The sequence below is a fragment of the Poecile atricapillus genome, chromosome 6 (genome assembly GCF_030490865.1).
Source record: "Poecile atricapillus isolate bPoeAtr1 chromosome 6, bPoeAtr1.hap1, whole genome shotgun sequence".
Lineage (NCBI taxonomy): Eukaryota > Metazoa > Chordata > Aves > Passeriformes > Paridae > Poecile > Poecile atricapillus.
The window spans coordinates 34,374,711-34,397,477 of NC_081254.1; the positions used below are offsets into that span (position 1 = coordinate 34,374,711).

General features: G+C 40.3%; 1 protein-coding gene across 1 annotated transcript; it reads left to right on the top strand.

Moving 5' to 3' along the window:
- The first annotated feature begins 34 nt into the window (after positions 1–34).
- Positions 35–15,424, top strand: ACADSB (acyl-CoA dehydrogenase short/branched chain). The gene is made up of 11 exons (XM_058841346.1): positions 35–154; positions 3,940–4,099; positions 4,367–4,467; positions 4,938–5,144; positions 5,586–5,756; positions 6,245–6,370; positions 6,738–6,830; positions 8,883–8,972; positions 10,446–10,583; positions 11,383–11,482; positions 12,170–15,424. The coding sequence occupies exons 1-11, from the start codon at positions 113–115 to the stop codon at positions 12,238–12,240; spliced, it is 1,299 nt and encodes a 432-aa protein (XP_058697329.1). The 5' UTR covers positions 35–112; the 3' UTR covers positions 12,241–15,424.
- The last annotated feature ends 7,343 nt before the right edge of the window (positions 15,425–22,767 follow it).

Here is a 22,767-nt window from a genome sequence, read left to right on the forward strand (position 1 = left end):
CCCGCGTGCGCCGGCGGGAGCGCTGGAGGGGGGTGTTGTCTCTGACGTCACCGAGACGGAGATTCTGACGTCACGCGGGCGGTGGTCCTGACGTCACGGGGCGGGCGCTAAAATGGCGGCGGCGGCGGGAGCTTGGCTGAGGGGCTGTGCGAAGGTGACGCTTCAGGGCGGGACGGGGTGAATGGGGGCATGGCAGAACTACACCGAGTTCTGCTGCGCTCCCGAGCCTGCTGGTGTCGGGTGCGGGTGCCAGCGGTGGGGCCGCGAGCTGTCAGGCTGCAGGGGCAGCTGCGAGGCGTGAGGGGTGATGGGGGAAAGTCCTTTTCTCCTTCTGCCCTGTTAATGTGTGTGTGGAGGGGCGGTGTTGGGCAAGTCCGTGCTAAGAAAAGTTCTTGTGAGTCTTAGAAATGGTTGCGGGGAGGCAGCACCGTCCTGGCAACAGAGGCGCTTTGAGGTCTCCTTCAGTTCTGTATCAGGTGAAGCTGATCAGAGGTGATCAAAGGTGATCAGAGGTGATCAAAGCCGATCAAAGCTGATCAAAGCCGATCAAAGCTGATCTCAGCCCAGAGGGGGCTGGCACTGCCCAGGCTCCCCAGGGAATGGGCACAGCCCCGAGGCTGCCGGAGCTCCTGGAGTTTGGATAACACTCCCAGGGATGCCCAGGTGGGATTGTTGGGGCCAGGAGCTGCCCTGGAGGATCCTGTGAGTCCCTTTAAATTCGGAATATTCTTTGTTTTTCTCAACACGCTTGTGGCACTGGAGGTGTGATCAAGACGTGCAGAGACCCCGTGGTTTTGCCACACGTGCCTTGGCTGAGCACGGGACCTTCTCATGCAGCTCATGGGTGTGTTGTGGTTCTGGAAATAAATTGAAATAATGAAAAGCAACCCCAGAAATGAAAGCAGGCTTCCCATTGGGAAGCTGCTCTGCTGGGAAATAAGAGCGGTGTGGAAACCAGCTGGGATATATACAGGAGTATACATCCATATACATACAGAAGTCACCAAGGCAAGCAAAGTGTGCTGAGGAAAACATTGCTTTGTTTTTGTTTTTGTTTTTTTTTCTGTTTTTATCTTAATGCTCCTGCCAGGTACAGCATTAAAATCTTGTTTTAGATTGTAAAACAAACAGGAGGAAGCCAGGAGAACTGATCTTTTAAAGAGCTGAGGTGGAAGTAAGAATTGAGATAAACAGAAAAATCAATGTTATCAGCAACCAAATCTCAAAAACGTGTGTTTAGTAGGGCAAGCAGTCCGAATCAGGTAGGAGCATAAATCACTAGCTACAGAGGAAGAGCAGGAAAAAAAGGCAGGGAAACAGCATCCAAGGATTTAGGTAATGCACATTCTCTTTAAATAACTGCTTGAAATTAGTCTTACTACATGGCCTCTAAAAAAAAAAAAAAAGTTCCACAATAATGTAGTGACATTGATTATTTATTTAGTTTTTAAATCTAAATGTTGAGCTAAAACATAATTTCCACACTGGAAATTCCCCTGTGAGTTGCTGCTCTTTGTGTGGCTGTTGCCAGCTTTAATCCCATCCTTTGGATGCATCCCACTGCTTCTAAAACTTTCCAAGGACCTTTTTAGGAATATTCCTTTGCTCCTGCAGCACTGTTTCAGCCATGTCTCAAACAAGTATGTGCCAAAGCATGGTTGATCAATGTCTGAACCTTTGTTTCCCCTGCTGGGGTAGGATACCTTTCCCTGCCACTCTCAGGGAAAGTGATGGGAAGGAGGGAAAGCCTGGGATGATTTCAGGACGGGTAATCCCAGATTGCTGTGAGGGTGGGGAGGCCCTGGCACAGATTTCCCAGGGGCTCAATCTCTGACCACCCCATCCCTGGAAGTGCCCAAGGCCAGGCTGGATGGGGCTTGGAGCAGCCTGGGATAGTGGAAGGTGTCCCTGCCCATGGCAGGGGGTGGCACTGGATGGGCTTTAAGGTCTCTTCCAACCCAGACTACTCTATGATTTTATGCTTTATATTCCCATTGATTCACCTTATTTATGCCTTATTTATTATGGAGGAAAACCTCTTTTCTTTGTACTCAGAAATGAAGTAGTGGAGGGAGCAGGAAGCCTGTGTGGTTTGTAGCCCTGTCACTGCTCAGCAAGCAGCACGGTGTTAAATAGAAATGTGCATGTTTATACTCGGGTTTTTCCTTCCCACACCTTGCCAAGGACAGACTTGCACAGGTGGATGTTTGCACACCTGAGTGTCAGGTGATCCCAGCATGGCTGCATGTTCTGCAAATAATCCATTCCTGGCTGACTGCTTCCAGAACATGGTTGCCTGGGGTTTAATCTCTATTCAAACAATGTTTTCTTTATTCTGTGAAGAACCACAGTGACTCCATTAACTCCATCATCATTTGAAAGTGTTGCAGCTATTGCTGACCATCCAAAAAAATTCAGAATTTAGCCCAGCTCACCAGTAGTTGTTTATGTCACCAGGGGTATTGAATGTGAATAAACACTGAATGTTCACAGCAATATTTATCTTCTCTGTTACCACTTCTGGCTGGTTGTTGTTGTTGGTTTTTATTTTATACACAGCTGTTTGTGCCAAAATCAGAGTTTCCTTATCACAGTAGACTTCTGCTTGTTGTCTCCGAGAGTTCATCCATGTGTTTTACATCAGTTCTTCAGCCAGGGAGATGACAAGTGTTGAAAGCCAACATGAAAGAGGGGGAATTATTAGAAGGATCAAAGGAATTTTTACTTCCTGACCCCAGAGTTTCTGCTGTTTTTTGAGGAATGCTGCCATCACAATGTGCGTTGTGGAATTGCCCTGTGTTCTGGGAGCTAAACAGGCGCCTGCTTAGGGCACAGCCAGTCTCTTCCTCACTCTGGGGTTAAGAGTGAGTGCTGCCAAAAATGTGTGTTGGCAGACATGTGTTTTCATATACTTTATGGCATAGCTGTATCTCTCCTGGGGGTTTCTGTCAGCAGTTGTCATGGTGAGATATTTGTGTCTCCACACTTGAGACTGGCATAGCAAAAGTGACAGAAATCTGTAGCAAAGATCAGATCTGTGGACATCAGCCCCAGTTTGGGGAGCTGTGAGAGCAGAACCATTGTTCTGTCCTGCTGATTTTGAGACACAGTCAAACTGTGCTGCTTTTCAGGAATACATTTTAGCTACTGCTGGCTCATTACTTTTTGAGCCAGATCCTTTATGCCAGCTTCCTTTAAAAAACTAAGAAATTATTCTGTGTTTGGAAAGCGTATTGGCCTTCATACCAAACTTAACTTTCTAAAGCCTGATAGGAGACAATTAAGTCTTTGAACACAAAAGTTTTTAGGTCTCTGGGGGACAAAGCTGTCACATTATCTATGTCCTGATAATCACTGTGTATAGCTTCTTCCCAAAAGCCACTGTTCTGTTTATTTTTGTGACTTTTGCCACATATTCTTAATATTATTCCCCATAGTAAAATGCTCAGCCTCTGCTCTTTTGATTGGATAGCAAATGCTTCTTGGAATCATTGTTGTATATTGTGGACAAGTGGGGAACATAAGCATAAATCACTAAGTTCCTTCCCATGCTTTTAAAATAAATCAACCAAATAAGACACATTAATTATTAGTTACACTATCAACAAAAAATCATTATAAAAATAAATATTGTCAGCAGGGTTTATTTGCTGTAAACATTAAAATTGACTAAAAAAAAAGGTTTGTTTATACTTTTTAGGATAACCTTGTGTTAGTAAACTTCCAGAAAGAAAACTGGAAGTAATTAAAAGATGTTTCTTTTAGGACACAGGGGAGGGGGAGGTTATATTTTCTCCAAAGCTTTCAAGCTGAACATTAGATGCAAGTTTTATCTCCTCATCATTTACTGAATAAAAGCACTCTATATAATATGAAGTTGTATATTGCTGTGTGCATACAGATCTAACTGTTTGCATGTTCTGTGTTTGTTTCCAACAGCTGAGAAGACACATGCCAGCACACTTGGCTCCTTGGAGGGTTTCTCCCTGTGTTTTTAGATCCTCCAAATCAGAACTTAAGCCAAACATAGCCAGTGATGGGCTTGTCTGTGCTCCACTTCAAACATTCACTGAGGAGGAGGCCATGCTCAAAGACATGGGTAGCTATTATCTCTGTTGTTAAAATTCAGAAATGTTTTAAGTAGAAGGGATATTTTCGCTTAAAATTTTGTTTTAATTATTTCTAGTCAAATGTTGAGATTTTTTGGGGGAGTTGTGCTTTACACCTCGCGTTACTTGGGCTACTTACTTTTCTGGGAGAGCCAGAACATGTGCACAACCTGTCATAAACACCACATTCCTGTTATACTGATCCCCAAGGAGACTGTTGGAATATTTACACATTTTCTTTCTTCTCTTCATTGCAGTGACCAAATTTGCCCAGGAACGAGTTGCGCCTTTTGTGCAAAAAATGGACGAGAATGCGAAAATGGAAGACTCCGTTGTACAGGGATTGTTTGAGCAAGGGGTCTGCACTCTTTTACCTAATCTTTTATTTGGAAAGTAATATAATTTTATGAATCTCTATCTGTGCCTTGTTCATATTTTTAGATGAAAAGATTGAGGGATATAATTCAAATGACCTAATGAATCATTAAAAATTTTGGAGTTGTCGATCACATGACAACTTTCCTTACAACATTATCACTCTTCATCTTTTACTGTAATTTTTTTTTCAATCTCCCCCGTACCACATACTTCACCTTATCTTTTAGTTCCTTGTCTTCCCTCCCTCACTTTTTTTTTTTAGTTGGATAAGCATAATTGGATGCTGGAAAGGTCATGACTTCAAGTGCTGATGGAGGAGAGAATCAGGAGTCCTCTGTGCAGCTGTGAGGATTTACATTGCCAACATGCTGGTGTTCATTCCTTGATTCAATTAGCCTTTCCAGCTATCAGGACCAACAAATTTATATATTTGCACCTTTTCCATTTCAGCTGATGAGTATTGAGCTTGGGGAAGAATATGGAGGAACTGGAGCTTCATTTTTTTCAATCATATTGGCAGTGGAAGAATTGGCCAAAGTTGATCCAGCTGTGGCTCTTGTGTGTGAACTCCAAAACACCCTAACAAATAAGTTGTTTACCACCTATGGAACAGAAGAACAAAAGAGAACTTACCTGCCCAGGGTGTCTAAAGATACAGTGAGTCAAAGTCTTACTTTACTTAACTATTAAAACTATATTTTTTTTTAGTAATGTTAGAGGGATTTTTTTTTTTTCAGTGACTAATGTGTGTCTGCAGCTCTGGAAAATATGTGTTGAACTTTCTGGTTAGAGCTGAGATCTGTGGTGATATAGATACATCCTGTCATCAGTAGCTGAGAGGTAAAAGTGGAAGGGCACTTATTAGTTTCATTAAAATTTAATTTACTGTGGAAAAGAACTGTAAAGCAGTTGACTTTGAGAGATGTGTAATTACACAGTGTTTCTATTCTTAATCTCCACAGCTGAAGCTCAGTTACTTTAATGCAATAGGTTAAAATGTTTGAATTTCAGAGACTTGTGCTGGCTTACAAGTATTTTCCTTGTAGGATTTATTTATATTTGTGAAAATTAAATTGGCTTTTTCCCTTCCCTTGACAGCTAGGGAGTTTCTGTCTTTCGGAGGCTGGGTCTGGCAGTGATGCTTTTTCCTTGAAGACTCGAGCTGAAAAGAAAGGAGACTACTACATTATCAATGGCTCAAAGATGTGGATTAGCTTAGCAGAAGATGCAGGAGTTTTCTTTGTCATGGCAAATACAGACCCATCCTTAGTAAGTTGCTACAGAATTCTTGCATTTCAGTGACAGCTGCTGATACATGAAACTGGATTTTATATTAATAATCTGATGGTAGAGGTTAATACTCTGTGCACCTTTTCCTAGCTGACTGCAAACCTTTAAAAATATTTCCCAACCAAACTTGAGAACTTGGTGAGCAATTTAATAAATTCCTCCAACCAGGGCAAATAAAAATGTCAGGATCATGGTTGCTTAGATGGAGAGCAGAGCACTGGTGGTGCTCTGAGTAACAGGACTCACAGACTTAGGTTTTTCCAACCTTTCTAACTTAGCTGGCAAGTTCCTGTTGCTAAAAGGCAAAATGGAAAACTAGAAAGTATTCTATAGTAAAGTATGTCCAGGAAAAAATGGCACAGCTGAATAGGCAAGTATCAGATTTGTCCCTAATCTGGATGTAGGTAGTAGATTTTGAGTGATATTAGTATGAAAACCAGTTTTTGGTTGTTTTTAATTCCCCCCAGGGATACAGAGGAATTACATGCTTCATAGTGGATCGCAACACAGAGGGGCTTCACGTGGGGAAAAAGGAGGACAAGCTGGGAATCCGAGCATCTTCCACCTGCCCAGTCACCTTTGACAACGTGAAGGTATTGAAAGTTCAGCTATTGAAGCATAATTTGTGCACAGCTGGAACCTGACCACACATAAGGAAATAATATTAACTAAATTCCCTATATTTTTCCCTTAGACACACTGATTGTTGGGCATATTTTAACATTTTCCTCACATACAAGTCTAGAGAGGGGTTGGATTTCTTAAATTTTGATGTTTTTCTCAATCATCAGTTTATAGCCATGTGAATCTGGGAATGCTCTAATCAGGTATCCTAGGAATCAAATTGTGGTTTATGTCTTATGCCTTCACTTTTGAGGAGCAATTGATAAAACTTGTGAACCCTTTCAGTACTTGCAAAGCAGAATAGAGCAGGAATAATTGGGTGGTTTTATTTTTTAGGTTCCTGAGAGCAATATCCTGGGACAAGTTGGACAAGGCTATAAATATGCCATTGGAATGCTCAATACTGGCAGGATAGGGATTGCTGCCCAGGTGAGTGATTTGCTTTATTACTGAGCACAGCCAGGATATAATTTGAGTTTGGACTGAAATTTGTGGAATATTTAAAGCAGTTTAGAAAATACTTTATTAAAAGCTCAACTGCCACTAGATGTCACTGTTCCCGTAGCAAAATCACGGTGAGGATGGGAACAACTGCCAGTGGGAAAATTCTCCTGGAGTGACATAAGTAACAGACTTAAAAAAACATTAAATGGCAATTAGCTCGTCATTGGTCGTTAACTTTTTGATACTGAATTATGTCCACATTCTTGTCTTCCAGTATGAAAATTTATTTTACAAAGAAAACTAACTTTGGAAAATTAAACACACTGAAATGTATAATATTAATGCTTCCAGCTGAGATTGTATGGGGCTGGCAAATGTAACCTAGTGTTAACTGATGTTTTCCCAACAACTTATTTTTAAAAATCAACTTATTTTTAAAATTAATGTTTTCTCTAGCAGATCCAGTTCATTGTTGTGTTTGAAAATTGCACTGTATGGCATCTTAAGAGAAAATATTTACTGACCTTGAAATTATTTCAAAATGTTGTATTTTGCTGTAGTCAGTTTGGATGTCAGAATGCTGCTGATCTCAGTGGAAATCAGGTTCAGCCCCAGAATAAAATAACTTGTGATAAGTTTTTATATTTTTAATTTACTTTTGAAAGTCATCTTTTCTTTGTTTATACTTTATTGTGCCATATTTCTGTACTACCAATCTCCTTTATCTTTTGCCTTGGTTTGCATACAGACCAGAAGAAATGATCTTCATGAAGCCGAGATTTTCCACATGGCAGTACACTGTGCTGATAATTGGGCTGGCTTTTCAGTCATTTCTAAAGATTACCTCTGATTAAACTTGGTCTGATATGGCATTTAAAAAGGGCTGTGGGCCCCATTGTTCCCAGAGATATAAATAATATAAAGGCTCTGGCAGTAAAATACATGGTCTGGATTTTACTCTTAATTACTCCAAGTTACACCTTAATTAAAAGTTAAGGTCAGGTAGTTGTTATATCTTAGTTACTGCTTTCTTGGCACCTTCAAATTAAGAGAAATGGACTTGACAAGAACAGCAGCTCTAAAGCCCTGTGGTATTGAGTTTAGTTTTGCAGCAGTAATAGTTTTAAAAGATAATGAAGATCTTATAAAATGTAATTGTGGCTTTGAAAAGAGTTTCAGATGGTTTTAGTGCAAGGCAGCTGCAATATTATTACAGGTGCTGAAGTTGATGTGCTTGGTCCTTATAATTTCTATGAGGAGATGACAAATCTGGTAATGGGGCTGATTAGCAGCAGAATGCAATATTTTCTTTTATTGTTTTCCTATATATCAGTTTGTTTCTGTTCTACATCATTAAAGGCAGTTTTTCTCAGCTGCCTGATGTGACATTCTACTGCTTGTGCCTTTGTGGAAAGACAAAATTGATCTAAATTCTTGTACAATTGTTCTGCAGAGTTGGAAGATAGTGCAAGAACTGTTATCTCTGCTTCCACTCCACTAAGTTTCTAACTTCTGAAATAAATTGCTAATTCTGGCAGTCTGGTGTCCTCTAGAAAATGAGTAATTATTTTGATTATGAAAATAGTTTTGATTAATAATTCAGATTATTTTTCCTTTAATAGGGTAATGTAGATCTATAGATCTTCAGTTTACAGTCATTTTCTTATGCAATTACGAATATTCCAAAAAAAACCTGCTTAATATTTTTGCAATTACAGTTGACCCGTAAGTTTTGCTCAAAAAATGAGTGGTAGTGTTTTCACAAATACTTGCCTATGGTAAAAAATGGGCATGTAATAGATTTTTTTTTTCCCTCAAACTTTTCTTTATTATAACTCGCCTCAGTTTGTCTGATAGCTGTAAAATTCTGGCTCCTATAATTCTCTATAGAAGTTTTAGCAATATCTGGGTAGGAAGAAAACAACTTTTCTCTTGGATATCAATCTACCTGACCAGAAAATGACCAGTTATTATCATCTCATTAGGTGCATTCAAAGAATCCATTTTTTCTGACCATATCCTTATTTTTCCTCACAGATGTTGGGACTGGCCCAGGGGTGTTTTGACCGTACAGTTCCCTACACAAAGGAGAGAGTCCAGTTTGGGAAAAGCGTGTTTGATTTCCAGGTACTTGTTAATGGGCACAAGGGGTGTTTCCTCCAGGAAAGAACAGTGACCACAAAAAAAGAGTAAAATTAGTATTATGATTTGCATAATTCATGTTCCACTTCATGTCTTGTCACTCCTCCTCAATATTTGAGAAGAATTTTTAAAAAAAAAATTCTGGATGAACGTTCATCTGCCACTTAAAATCCATCAATTCGGTGCTGTGTGCCTATGCAAGTGCCACACAGATAACTGAAAAATTTAAAATATTAACATATTCCTTTTGCTTGATAACTCATCTTTGAAAATAATACACATGGAACTCCCTTCTGGTTTTAATATCACATTATACTGAATGTGCTCCAGTTTTTATACTCTTTCATGAGGTGTAGGGGAAGGGCTTTTTCTGGAGACACTAAAAATGATAAAAAGATGAGGAAAACTGATTGAATTATTAGATTTCCTGTGTTGTACAAAGACATTTAGTTTTCATTATAATATCTGTTTCTTACAGCAAAAAGGACTCTTTGTTGCAAAAATGATGTATAGTTTAATAAGGGAGCTACATAATTGTAATTACTATAGTAATTTTCTTGTTAAAAGAAACCTACATCTCAGCTGAAGAGAAGGAACATTAGCACTACTCATAATTTATGCAAATTTTAGGAAGCACTCATAGATACCTAGGAAATGATTGGAACTACGTCTTTTGAATGGGAAATGGAATTTATAATTGCCAAATCATTTTGGTATTTTGACCTGCCTATATATTTCTGCAGATCTGAGGGAATGGTGTTAATGTTCTAATAAGATGAAAGATTTCATTGTGTTTTAGACTACTAAATGTTCATTTTCAATGATCATAATATTTGGGTGTTCTTAAATAAACCCATTCTTCTGTAATACCATTCAGATATGAGCTCCATCACCTCTTTCCTTCCCCTTGAATCCATTCCTCAGTCGTGTCCTCTGTACCTTTAAGCTGCTTCTAAATCTTGTCTTGTGCCTCTGGGACAAAGAAAGGAGTTGTCACCTTGCTAGTTCTCCACTTTATTCAAGAAATACTTGTTTACAAGTCTTCCTTGGTTAAGCTCCTTAGGGAGCCAAACCTGCAAAATGCAAACGCAGCTCTGACTTCCTCATGCCTTTATAATCCTGAGGAGGATGCTGAGATGGAGATAAAATTTTCCTTTATACTCCTGGGTTTAAATAGGTAACCCTCTCTCCAGCCAGTCAGGCAAAAGGAACCCCAGGGCTCCTGAATCCAAGAACAGGAAAGGGGAAAATGGGACTGCAGTTCCTGGAAGCACTTGAGTGTCCCAGGAGTTTTCCCAACCTCTGGCAATAAACACAGAAGGAACAAGGAATTACCTCCCACCTGGATTTCACATTTTTATTTTAGAGTGCAGGTCCATTCCGTGGTGAGCAGAGTGGCTGTTGCTGGTTGCTCCAGTGGGGCTGTGGCTGTGTCTGAGTGCTGTGGTGCTGTTGCAGGGGATGCAGCACCAGATTGCCCAGGTGGCCACGCAGCTGGAGGCAGCCAGGCTGCTGACCTACAACGCGGCACGGCTGGCAGAGGCGGGCAGGCCGGCCATCAAGGAGGCCAGCATGGCCAAATACTTCACTGCTGAGGTACCTGCAGCTCCCTCACTCCTTCATTCCACTGCTGCTGAAGCTGCTCCTGTTACCCACTCTGTAACTCCTAATTCATCTTTGCTGTGAAATCTCTGCATGTACTTTTATCTCGGATGCCACATCCTTAGAGGTGTTCAAGGCCAAGTCAGATGGGGCTTGGAGCAACCTGGGCTAGTGGAGGATGTCCCTGCCCATGGCAGGGGGGGTGGAATGAGATAATTTTTAAGATTTCCTCCAGCCCAAACCATTCTGTGTTTCTTAGTCCAATGCACAGAATCTAAAGTAAGTCACCAGTGAATAAGCTGCTCATGCCCCTAAATAAAATTTTTAAAACCAACCAGCAACACTAAAAGAGGAAAGTGAATTAATATTTTCACTTATCTAGAAAGATTTAATTTTCTCAGAAATCTTATTGTGGCATGAGAAATGGCACTGTAAAGAGTTCATTTGTGACCATTTCAGCTCTGCTGGTCACATTTGTGAGTCTTAAAATGACTCAAAACTGGATAACTTCTCCCTCTTTGCAATTGCTGTGTTGGATACCACTGCTGGACTTTTGTACAGGGCAGCATAGAAACTGTTGCTGTAACAATTAGTAAACTCCTGATGTCCTCTGATTTGTTGTTTTTATTCCAAAATGGCTTGCTGAAGATGAATACCAAAACACCCATCCTTCTTCCTTCTTGTTCTAAGTCACTGCTTTATTCCCTGTTTTGTTAATAGTTAGGTACAAAGTTTAAGTTTCACCACCATTGCCATGAAGTTGAATGCTGTAACTCTGAAACTCTCTCCTTAGGTTGCAACACTGACAACCAGTAAATGCATTGAATGGATGGGAGGTGTTGGATTCACCAAAAATTACCCAATAGAGAAGTACTACCGTGACTGCAAGATAGGTGAGTGACACTTTCTTACCAAGTATCTCTTGGAGCTTTAGTGCTGATAAAGTTTGAAGGAGAAGGGCTGGCTTTTTTTTTCCAGATGTTTTTTCCTTGAGACTTGTATCAACACTAACTCAAAGGCTCAGATATAAAACTTTAGGTATAAATGTATGTACATGCAAGGCTAGTTAAAATATTTCATTAGATACCAACAAAATGCAGACACAAATGCTGTGTCCCATTCTGTTAAGAAAATTTCTGTAAAAAGAAATAAAATAATTGAAAATACCTCAATTGACTTTAAGATCTGAATCCATGTGGAGTTTTCTTTTCAAGGATTTCTTGTTTATCAGGATAATCCTTGGACACAACAGTTTGATATTTTTTACAATATTCTCCTTTGGTTTTTATTTATAATAGCATTTGGAACTTCTTCATTTTTGTTGGCTATTTAGGAATTGCTTTTCAGTAAAATGTCTTTGCATTATGTGGTGCCAGCCAGAAAAGTGCTTTAATTGTTACAGGCAATAAAATATGAATGCTTATAATACTATATAAATAATTACAGTGGTGTGCTAGCACTTGCACAGTAAAGCTTCATTTCATAATTGTAAAGGTTCTAACTGGACTTTAGGATGATATTTTGGTCTCTCTTCATAAATTCACTGTTTTGGTTTTTTTTTTGTTTTCTTCTGATTTCAGGTACAATATATGAAGGAACTTCAAATATCCAGTTGAGCACAATTGCAAAATTCTTAGCACAGGAGTACTGAAACCATAAGGACTTTCTTGATGCTATATGAAAATTATTTCCCTGAACACTGATTGTGAATTTCCCATTTATTTGTAATTACAGAAGGCATTGATGACATCATAAATAAGAATACATCGTCACAGTGAAATGATAGGGAAAACCATGAATTCCCCGTTTCAGGAGAGTGAGTAATTCATGTGAAACCATGAATTCCACATTCAAATCCAAACATCTTTCTGCCTGAGAGATTTCCCAGCAGTGGATTTAGCTCCCTTAGGTCATGCCAGCAGTTCATCTCCACTTGGAGACTTGGAAGTGAAAACAAAGGAATCCAAATCCCTGGCATTCCCGATAATCCACCTGGGAGAAGGGACTCTCCACGTGCAGCAGAGCTGGTGTGTGGCGTGGAGCTGCAGTTGGGATGTGCTGCCTGCATTATTAGCATGGGGTGCAAAGAGAGGGAAGTGGTGGTTTCCTCTCTCCCAGGTGGAGTGATGTCTGTGGAGCTGCTGTAATTGGAGTCATTTTTATAGCAGCCCTCAGTGTGTTCTTAAGGATATCTTTGTAATTAAGCCCTTGCAGCCCCAATTTGTACTCCTGAAAGGTGGATAATATCCACCTCCCTTCTCAGCTGTTAAGGGTTTTAATCTAAGAGCCTATTTATAGTTCTCCTTTCATAAAAGGTTGAGTTGAAATCTTTCTGAAATGGGGTTAAAAAAGCTCTAGTAGTTCTGCAAAAGGACAGATAGAAGCTGGATAATGGGAGTGTGTGATACTACCTCACAGTGGCCTTTCCACATTCAATGCATTTCACAAACTTTAAAGGGAGGTACTGTTAAACTGTTACAACTGTTAAAGCCTAGAATTCCTTGCTTCTGGAACTTAGTGGTTCTCTAGCACAGTTTTTTTCCTTTTTTAAGAGAGAAAAAAAGGGCAGGGGGTTGGGAAGTATTTGCTTTTTTTATTTGTCTCTGTTTACTCTAAAATTAGACATTTTATTTACAGCAGAAACCTCTTCAGTGCTGGAGAGCTAATTAACTAATAATCAAGAGACAGGAAGCTTAATATATGAAAAATCATCCTAATTGCTGTAATTGGCAATCTGTTTCAAGTGTTTTGGGGAGGGAAGGATTGGTTTTCTGGTTTTGGCTGACTTGGAAGAATCTCATTTTTAAAGCTTGCCTTTCACTGATGATTCACTCTGAGTGGAGCTTAGAATGTTATAGGCTGAGACTCCCAGAGGATTTCCTAGCAAAACCAGGGCAAGTGACACTTAACAAGTGGGATTTGTAAAACAAGCAGTGCCTTAGACAAAGAAACAAGCAAGGATGAAAAGCACTATTAAAAAGTTCTCTGACTTCAAAGGGAAGTAACTGCTTTAGTGAATTAATCCCTCTATATACACGCTTTGCCTGTTAATGGGCAAAGAATTATTGTGGTGATTATCCTTATGCCAATAAAAAAGCCCCTCCCATATCAGTTTGAGCAAGAGCTTTGGGATTTTCAAAAATACAAGAGTAGGAAGGTAGACTAGATGGTTTCTGAAGTTTTCTTCTAGCAATATTATTATTAATTATTATCATTATTAATACATTTCATATTTGCTTGCAGGCTTTCTTTCAGCTGAATTAAAACAGCTGGGGTAATTTAGATTAGAATTAAAACTACAGACACCACAACATTTAACTACAGTTGTTCTTCTCAGCACAGTTTGTTTGTGAATCAAAAACAATCATAACCACACTGCAAAATGCTTGAGTTAATATTGGTCACCGTGTCCTTGGCTGCTGAGGTTTAATCTGCTTTGCTCACGTGAGTGTCCACAGAAAACAGGGTTTAGTTTTGGTTTTATAATCTGGTTTGAGACACTCTCAGCTTGGCATCTGCAGTTTTGTGTGAGGCTGAGGACTGGCAATACTTAACTGATTCAATACAGTGCCAGAAGCAAACCCTTTGTGGAGGAAAGTGCAGAGCTCTTTGAAGGACTGTTAAGGGCTGGATATCCAGGATTATGTAAAAAGACTCTCTCTTTGTGTAGAATCGTGTCAGGTATCCATTTGAAAAAATAACCAGGAGAAAATGAGATGAATGTGATTCCTCACAGTCTGATATGGGATGCCTGAGTCCAGGAAACAACCTGAACATCCTCATCAGCTATTCAACAGTAGCTGATGAGCTTTTTTTCTCAATAAAGAAAGCTCAAGCCTTTAACTAATGTTACAGCTGTAAATATTTAATGTCTTTGTTATTTATGCTGTATTTTGTACAGAGTTTTGAAAGAAATAAATCATGTATTGTATTTGTATACAAAATTCTGTGGAGGAATATGTGCACAAATCAATTACAACCCCTGAGCAACTTTCCTTGTTGTTTTAAGAGGACAGGTACCTGTGTGGGGAGCATTGCCTACTCTGGACACTGATTCTGTGGAGAGTTAACTTAGAGTCACAGAATGATTTGGGTTGGAAGGGACCTTAAAGCCCATCCAGTGCCACCCCTGCCATGGGCAGGGACACCTTCCCCTGTCCCTGGCTGCTCCAAGCCCCATCCAGCCTTGCATTATTTCCTCCCCTCAAGCCTGACTCCATTGCTGCTCTGAACTCAGATGTTTGGTTAGGAATGAGAAGTGCTGTGCTGTTTTCCAGGAGCTGTTCAGAGCTGCCTGTGCTCCCCAGCTCTTGTTCTGGTTTGGGACAGGCATTTGTGGAAGGTCATAAATGGCAATTCTGCATTAGGCACTGTGGGCACAGGCTGCAGAGCTGGTGTGGGCAATGCTCAAAGCCTCAGTGTGAGGCTTTCTGAGCTTTTAAGCTGCTTTATGTACTCAATATGTATTTTTAAGTGGCTTTCCCCTTTTTATGCTCTTAGTCCATCCCGTCTGTTCTGGAACAACAACTTCAGTATCAAATGTTGCATATGAGCTTCCCTGAAGAAAAGACATGTATTGAGAATGTATTAAAAAGTGCCTGAATTTAATTTTTGACTAGATACAATGCTAATCTTGTGTATCAGTTCATGGTTCTATAATAATCTGTCATTTAAAATGGATACCAGATCTTGCAGGTTTTGTACCAGGGGAGAATGACTCTGTCATTTCATGTCAGGTGTCTCTAGTTCTGTTCTGGTTGGTGATCAAAGCAGATTTCAGCTGAAGGGTTTCATCACTACTCGGGAAATACTCAAATACAACATTTTATATCATCTTTTCTATGCTGTTGTTCTTTCTTTCATATTTTCTTTTCCCCGTGTAAAGATTGTGTTAGAAAAGGCTTACATGAACTACAGAGTTATTGTTCTTTAGGAGCCTTTTGCTGTGTAAAGACTTTTCTAATTAACATGTTATTGCATTTCCACTTGAAAATGTTTTGGTGTGAGACACATTTCAAGTTCTTCTACCAAGCTAAGCTCACTTGGAAGCCCAGTCTGCTTTGAAAGCAGCTGTCTGACTTCCCTGAGCTGGTGCTGGATACACGAAAAGCTGAAGAAATGCTTTTCCTCAGCCCCCAGAATGTATTCAGGGTAACTAGAAATAACCAGTGTGTTTCCTAATAGCTTGTTTAATGTTCAAAGGAACATGCAGTGTATGCTGTAACATTTTTTTTCTGGTGAAATATTTAGAAATATAAATCAAAAATATGTGCAGTCTCACTAGACAGTAATAGCATTTTTATATATTTTGTCTTTCGAGATCATTTGGATTTACATCTTTCTGAAACTATTCTCTCTCAGTAACTGTAGAGCTGCTAACACTGAAGGACTTAGACAAACTAAAAACAAGTTTTTAGTGACTTCTTTAGTGAGGCTAAAGAGGGGCTGTTTGATGCCTTCAGTCAGGAATATTCAGCCAAGTCTCAAACAATGACAGGATCATTTTCTGATCCTCCTCATCACACTGAGTTTGCTGCAATTGTCTTGGATGTTTTTGGCCTGAATTGTTTTCAAGGACACCCTGTAAAATTCTTCTGTTCCCTAATTTGCATTAAATATGCAAATTAAATGCACTTTTTTTCAGTATAAGCAGAGCAGGTTTAATTTAATACTGTTTTGCTGAGGTTTTCTGCTTTTGTTTAGCTCATACCCAAAGACATGATAATTACATGTTTGACATTAGCTTCTCTGGATGTTTCTTGGTTTTCTGTAGAAGAAATTTGCTAAACTGACATAAAAATAATCCAGGAATAATTAACAAATAAAAGTTAAGGTTCTGGAAGCATAGTTAAATAGTGAAAAGCTCCAGAGAACTTGTTTGCTCAATGGAACTGCTGAAGATAAAGTTGGCCCTCAATGTCTGTCCAACCAGGCTTCAGAAGGAAAATAATTTTCCAGGTTTAATTGCAGCAGTGCCAACATTTGATTGATAAGGCAGGTCATATTTTGACTGTTGCTTGAATAATAAAAGCTGGATTCAGCAGGATATTTGTCATGAAACACATTTTAGTGCCACACAGGATTCAGTTTCCAAGGACCAAAGGAAGGTGCAGCAACGAATCTTCCATTTAATGCTAGAAGAATTTTCGCTCTACTGTGCCTTGACTTCAGCGATCCAATTTGCAGAGATAAACAATTCTCTGGCAGTAATGCAGCTTGCCATTATTTAATAATTATTTAAAATGTGCCTTGTTACCCTTGTGTAAGAATCTGGGCTGCAGGGGCATGCTGGTTGTGCTCTGATTCTTCAGGGGCTGACACAGCACTGGGATAAAGCACCCGATGGTCTTGTGTCTCAGACTGTTCTAATTTAATAGCAAACCTTCTTTATCCTGCTGCTTCTATTTAGAAGTGTCCAAAAATCTTTTTTTTTTTCTTTTTTTTTTCAACTGTAAAAGCCTTCTGGCACTAAATTACATCTATCCCTTGACTGAAACATATCTGCTCTATGCTAACCTCATTATCCAGGAATGATTTCTAGAAGAGGAAGTGAAGAATAATTAAATCATTCCTAACTGAAGGAAATGCTTCGCAGAACTATGCAAATTCCAATTTGGCCAAGATGCTGTGGTTTCAGATTCTATTTCTGGGAAGGGCAGAAGGAGAAACAGTTATTTTTGGAGTCATGGGCAGCTGGGTTCTGGCTGTGGTTTTCTCTCTTACCTTGGGCTGGGACATCCCTGCTGAGGAGGGAGCACAGCTCCTGCCCCCACCCTCCTCAGTACCTGTCCTGAGTGCTGGTAAATTAAACTTGACCTTGCTGCAGGTGTCACCTGCTTTGCTTGGTGCTGCCTGAGACCCTGAATTGGGGGATTTTCCTGCAAAATCGTGCCTCAGCCCTGATCTGAAGCAGCAGTGCCAGCAGCAGTGCCAGCAGCAGTGCCCTGCCCTTGCTGTTAACACAGGGCAAAGCTATGAGGGGACAGCCACTTCCCCCACTTAGCCTGGGATAAATAGCCTGAGATAAAAACTGGATAACCCCACAGTGCCTGGAATAAACTCAGGATTGGATTTTGGAGGTTAAAAATGAGCTTGCTGTGTGTGTGCTCAGCAGGAGTGTCTGGGGGAGCCCACGGGCTGGGCACGGCCCTCGCAGGGCTCTGCGCTCGCATCTTTAGATTTTCACCTTTTTCCAACTGAAAATTTCACTCTTCCAAAGCTTAAGGCAAAAAGAGGGTAAAATTAACCCCTCACAACTAGCTCTTTTTATGTGGGAATGTTTGCAAATATATTAGTGACGTGTAATTGATTTATTAATTGGGGAAAATACAATTAGCGTGCAGGAAGAACCGCTTTTCAGTGCCCCACAACTTTGGTCTTTCAAGGAATCAGACTGCTGAAATGAGTTTCGCATTCAAGAAATCCACTTAGAATTAAGAACATATGTCCTACTTTTCCAGCTTTTCCTTTAAAAGTTGCATATTATAATAATGGAGTGTAAAGAGTAAACTTCAGTGATTTGCAAAAGGCACCAGCCTTGTGCCTTTTTGCAAACTGGTTGATTTATGTGCTGTTTGCTGTTTTTGAGAACACAAAACAATTAATTCATGTGTGAAAAGAACAGTGAATTAATCCTAGAGAGCCCTGGAGCCTTTAAAGACCTGAATCATATGTTGAGCTCGTTTAAAACTTGCATAAGAAATTAATGTAGAATAAAGCCCTTTAATTTGAAAAGTGCATCTATAGTAGGTGTCCCTAGGATATCTTCTGGATCATTATTTAGAAAGGTTAAGGAGGACTTTATTTTTTCCTTTCATTCTTTCTTTCTTTTTCCCCCTTATATTCAGTATGTATTTTCCAGTTTCCAGCTCAACGTGGTGCATTTCAACTTATAAAGAGGCAGAGATTTTAAAAAGAAACGGGGAGCTTTTTATTCACCTTCCACTTAATTTCCTTGCTGCCTTGCCAGTCCCAGCTTAATGAATGTAATTGCTACCTTTGATGAAAATACTATTATCAAGATCACACATTACATTGGAAAACAGTTTTTCTTTAAACACAGCTACTGCAGTCTCTAATTATGCATGTAACAAGTGGCTCCTGAACAAAAGAGCATGTTGTCTACAATTGCTAGGAATTGGAGCAAGGCAAATTTGAACAAAGAACAGATTAGATTTGCTCCATGCTCCACAAAGCCCATTCCCCTGATTAATTTCCTGCAAAAACTAAAACAATTCTCTCTTAAAAGAAACTAACCCTCATCCCCAGAATGATCCATATGCCATTTGTGTCAATCTATATGATGATAATGGCTACAGATTTAAATTATTAACTATTAGGTGTAGTAAAATAGGAAAGCTCTTTTATAAACTTACCTTTTCATATGTAAATAAGCAGCACAAGGACTTAAGGAACAAAAACCTGACTTTTCTGTGGAAACCAGGAGCAAGAAAGCACCCAGTAACTGAAAGTCTGAATTGTGCATGTATAATCCAATTATTTTGTCAGTTTACTCTGTGCTCCGTGTTCTGCACAGGCACTGCAGCAGGAGAACCAGGTCTCCCCATGTCCTGTTGGGTTTTGCAAGGGTGACACATTTGAGGGCTCATTTCCTTGTTCCCATTTGAGGAGAGTTCTTCTGAAAAGGCTTTCATTTAATTCTCAAAACAAATCATTTTGTCAACAGGGTTTAATGAGTCAAAACCAGATCTGGGGATACATTTTGTTATTATTCCATGGAAAAGCAGGTAAAATTTTGAATTAGTACTTGGCCTCAGATAAAATCCTGCAATATGGATTGAATTGTTTTTTGATATTTCTAATACAAGGAATTAGTCACAGCAGCTTAGAACACAGTGTTATTTTTCATTCCTACTTGTATTGATCCAGGATTCCTAGCTGTGGTATAGGATGCATATAAACCACCATCAGGTGGGTAAAAGCCAAAAAATTAAAGAATTCTGCTCCAAGGTGTTTCCAAGCTGGGTTAGGACTGGGCATGAACTAATGCAAACCAGGGTCTAGATTATCTTTTAAGGAAAATTGGTGAGCTTCTCTCCTAGAAGGAAATAATAGCAGGCATGGTGGTTTTGGTGCCAGCAGTGGCAGAGGTGTGTGTAACAGCAGCATGCTTTTCTCTGCACAAGAACTGCCGGAGCCTTTGTGTCCTCAAAAAGTCACTGGAGAGATCCCAGGGACAATCCTGCCCCTGTCACACCTGTCACTTACCCCTCAGTCCCAAAAGGTGCTTTGTTTACTGGTTTTCACAGTTCTTCCCAGTTCACATTACTTGTAGTCATATAAAATCTTTAAAATCTACTCTGCAGATCAGAAAAATAAAACCAAAATCAAAACCCCTCCTAATTTTAAATGTGGATAGAATTAATCAAGATGTAATTATGACACTAAATGAAATTACTTGGAACATAAAATCCTTCTTCACCAGCTTTAAGAAACTGAATAAAAGACAATGTAAGACATTTCTTAGAAATGAAAATAATTTCTGTTTCCAGACAGTTTTTCTTGAGTGTTTCAGATACTGATGGGACACCACAGAGCCTGCACTGGTGGAAAAAAGCCATGAGAACAGCCCCACGTTTTTGAGGGCTCTGGCTGCAAATATTTGTGACAAAACAGAGCAGGCCTGTAATTACTACCTGGGGAAGCTGGAGAAGATTCACAAATTCCAGAGCAACTTGTGGTTTAGTTCCTTGTCTCCCTTCAAACAAGTTGAAAGTAATCTCACGAGTCTGGGGCAGCACCTTTGTGTACTTTTCTGAGAAAGTGCCAGGGTGTGAGTTTTTCTCTTTTTAGAGACAAATCCATTGTTCATCTCTTGTTCTAATGTAGCATTTACTGCCACACACTGTAAAGAAAGCTGGCTGGGGAGCTTGGAACCATTCCAGTGGCACTGGGAATATTTATCCCTTCATCACACTGTCCCCACTTGGGTCTCGCATCAGCCAAATGCAGAAGTTTAGCACAGTTCCTGTGTAACCCCCAAGTCTATAAGTGCTTTTCTAGGTGTGATGTAGCACCTAATAATGCATTTTTTTATCACAGCCATAGTCTGGAATAACCATTAATTCACCAGCCCCCCATGACCCCTGGTGCAGGGGCTGTGTGGGGACGCAGCAGAGATTTCTCTGGAGGTGTGATGCCCCTGATCCCTGTGGAGGATTGCTTATTTTGCATAGGTACATCAACCAGAAACCAAAAATCTGCTGCACATGGTGCTACAGTGAATGGAAAGGAGCAGCCCCAGTGCTTGGGCAAGCTCTGGTTTCTGTGCAGAGCCCTCCTCGGTCACAGGGAAGTGCTGCTCCCTCCCCTTGCACAGAAACAGGACACTGGTGCTGATCACAAACTGGGATCTAATTATCATCAGCCAGTGGTGGGGCAGGGTGGGAAGAGTCAACAGTGGACCAAAGAGGATGATAAAGAACTGAAAAGGAAAGGGCTTTAGTGGGGTTTTACCCTCCTCAGTCTCCTTCCCTTCTCCATCCAGTTCCTAAAATAACATGGAACAGGGGGCAGATTTAAATTAAATCTGTAATTAAATAATCTCAGTGCAAATGATCTCTTTGCTTTTAAATAATCCCAGTGGAGGTTTAAAAGGGAAAGAGTCAGTGCAGAGCCATGGGGAGCTCCTTCCTCAGCTGTGCTGGAGCTGAGCACAGGCCAGCTCAGTGCACCTCAGCTGGCACACAGGCACTGTTTGTCTCAGGCTCTTCTCTATCCAGATGTATGATCCAGAGAGAAGGAAAAAGGAGTTGAGGTTTAAACTCTTATCACTAAAGTGAGTCCCCCTCTACATTAAAAAACTATCCAGACATTGTAACAGGAATGGGTTCAGTTCTTATGTCATAAATTTGTGTGTGTAGAAAAAAGACTTATTGGCGAATTTAGCAGTATTTTTCGTTGAACTGGCAGTTGCTAACCATTACACCAGTATTTATTTGATTCTTAAAGAGCACAAAAGCATGGACTACAAATAAAGAAGATGGAGTAATAGCTTTTGACTGGACCACTAGCTTTAAACTTGAAATGAAGTGTCCAGTTTTGAGTTACTGTGTCCAAATGCCATTTGTACAGTTTGAAAAGTGGGGGCATTTTTCCAGCTTGTCACTGTTAGCTGTAGTTCATTCCAGTGAATGATATCACTGAAGGAGCAGTTGTTCTGCTATAAGTACTTCACTCATGACTGGAATGTATTAAATGTATTAATCTGTGCCTGAGAGTGTAATTTAGGGAAGCCCTACATTTGACACATTCTTGTACATCCTTATTTTATTGCCTTATCCTGCAGGTAACAATGTCTCAAAAGCAAAGGGACGGGATGAAGTTAAAATTACATGTCACCAAATATTATATTCACTTTTTGCCGCTCATTTCGCTGTCAGAATTACGGATTTTCGACAACATTAGTTTAAATATGTTTATGACTTGATTTACACCTCTGATGTCAAAATAAAATGCCAGGCAGGAGCCCAAGGTTTCTAATGAGCTGGGAGGTGAGATGAAGCCATGAGGGGAATGTCCCCAGCCTCAGAGCTCCATCTTTCATGACAAAACTCTGTCGCAGCCGGCGCCTGGGCCAAGCAAAGATAAAACGCGAGGGTTGAGTTATCCTGGAGAGTATTTGTCAAACCTGCTTTAAGCCAGAGGAATAAAAATGTATTTTTGTGGCAAGGTTAGGCTTTATGTCAACCAAGTGAACCCGTAAAGCATTTATAGCCACCTCGTGACTATTGCCTGTCATAAATTTGAAACGCTCTTAATCCATAGGTGCGTAATTTCGAGGCACTCGAGGCACTCTCAGCACCTTTCATGTAATTATCTCCCCCATTGCTGGGGGAAATTAGGGATGGGCACGATTAGCGGTAACAAGCAGCACTTTCTGAACGGCGCTGGGAAGAGCAGCACGTGGCTCGTGCCCAAACCAGGTGTGGTGCCGGAGCCCTGGCTGCTGCAGGTGCCCCTGTGGTGGTGATCAGCCCTGGGTGTGAGGAAGTTTTGAGTGGCTGGATTGAAAGTACAGCCCTGGAGACTGCTGAAAACCAGCTCAGCTCCCGTTCCTTCGTGGGCTGCGGAGAGCGTTTAACGACCGGCGCACCCCTAATTTACGCTCAGCCGGAATTTCCCTGCAAGAGCTGAACCCCTCGGCCTCCAAACAGCC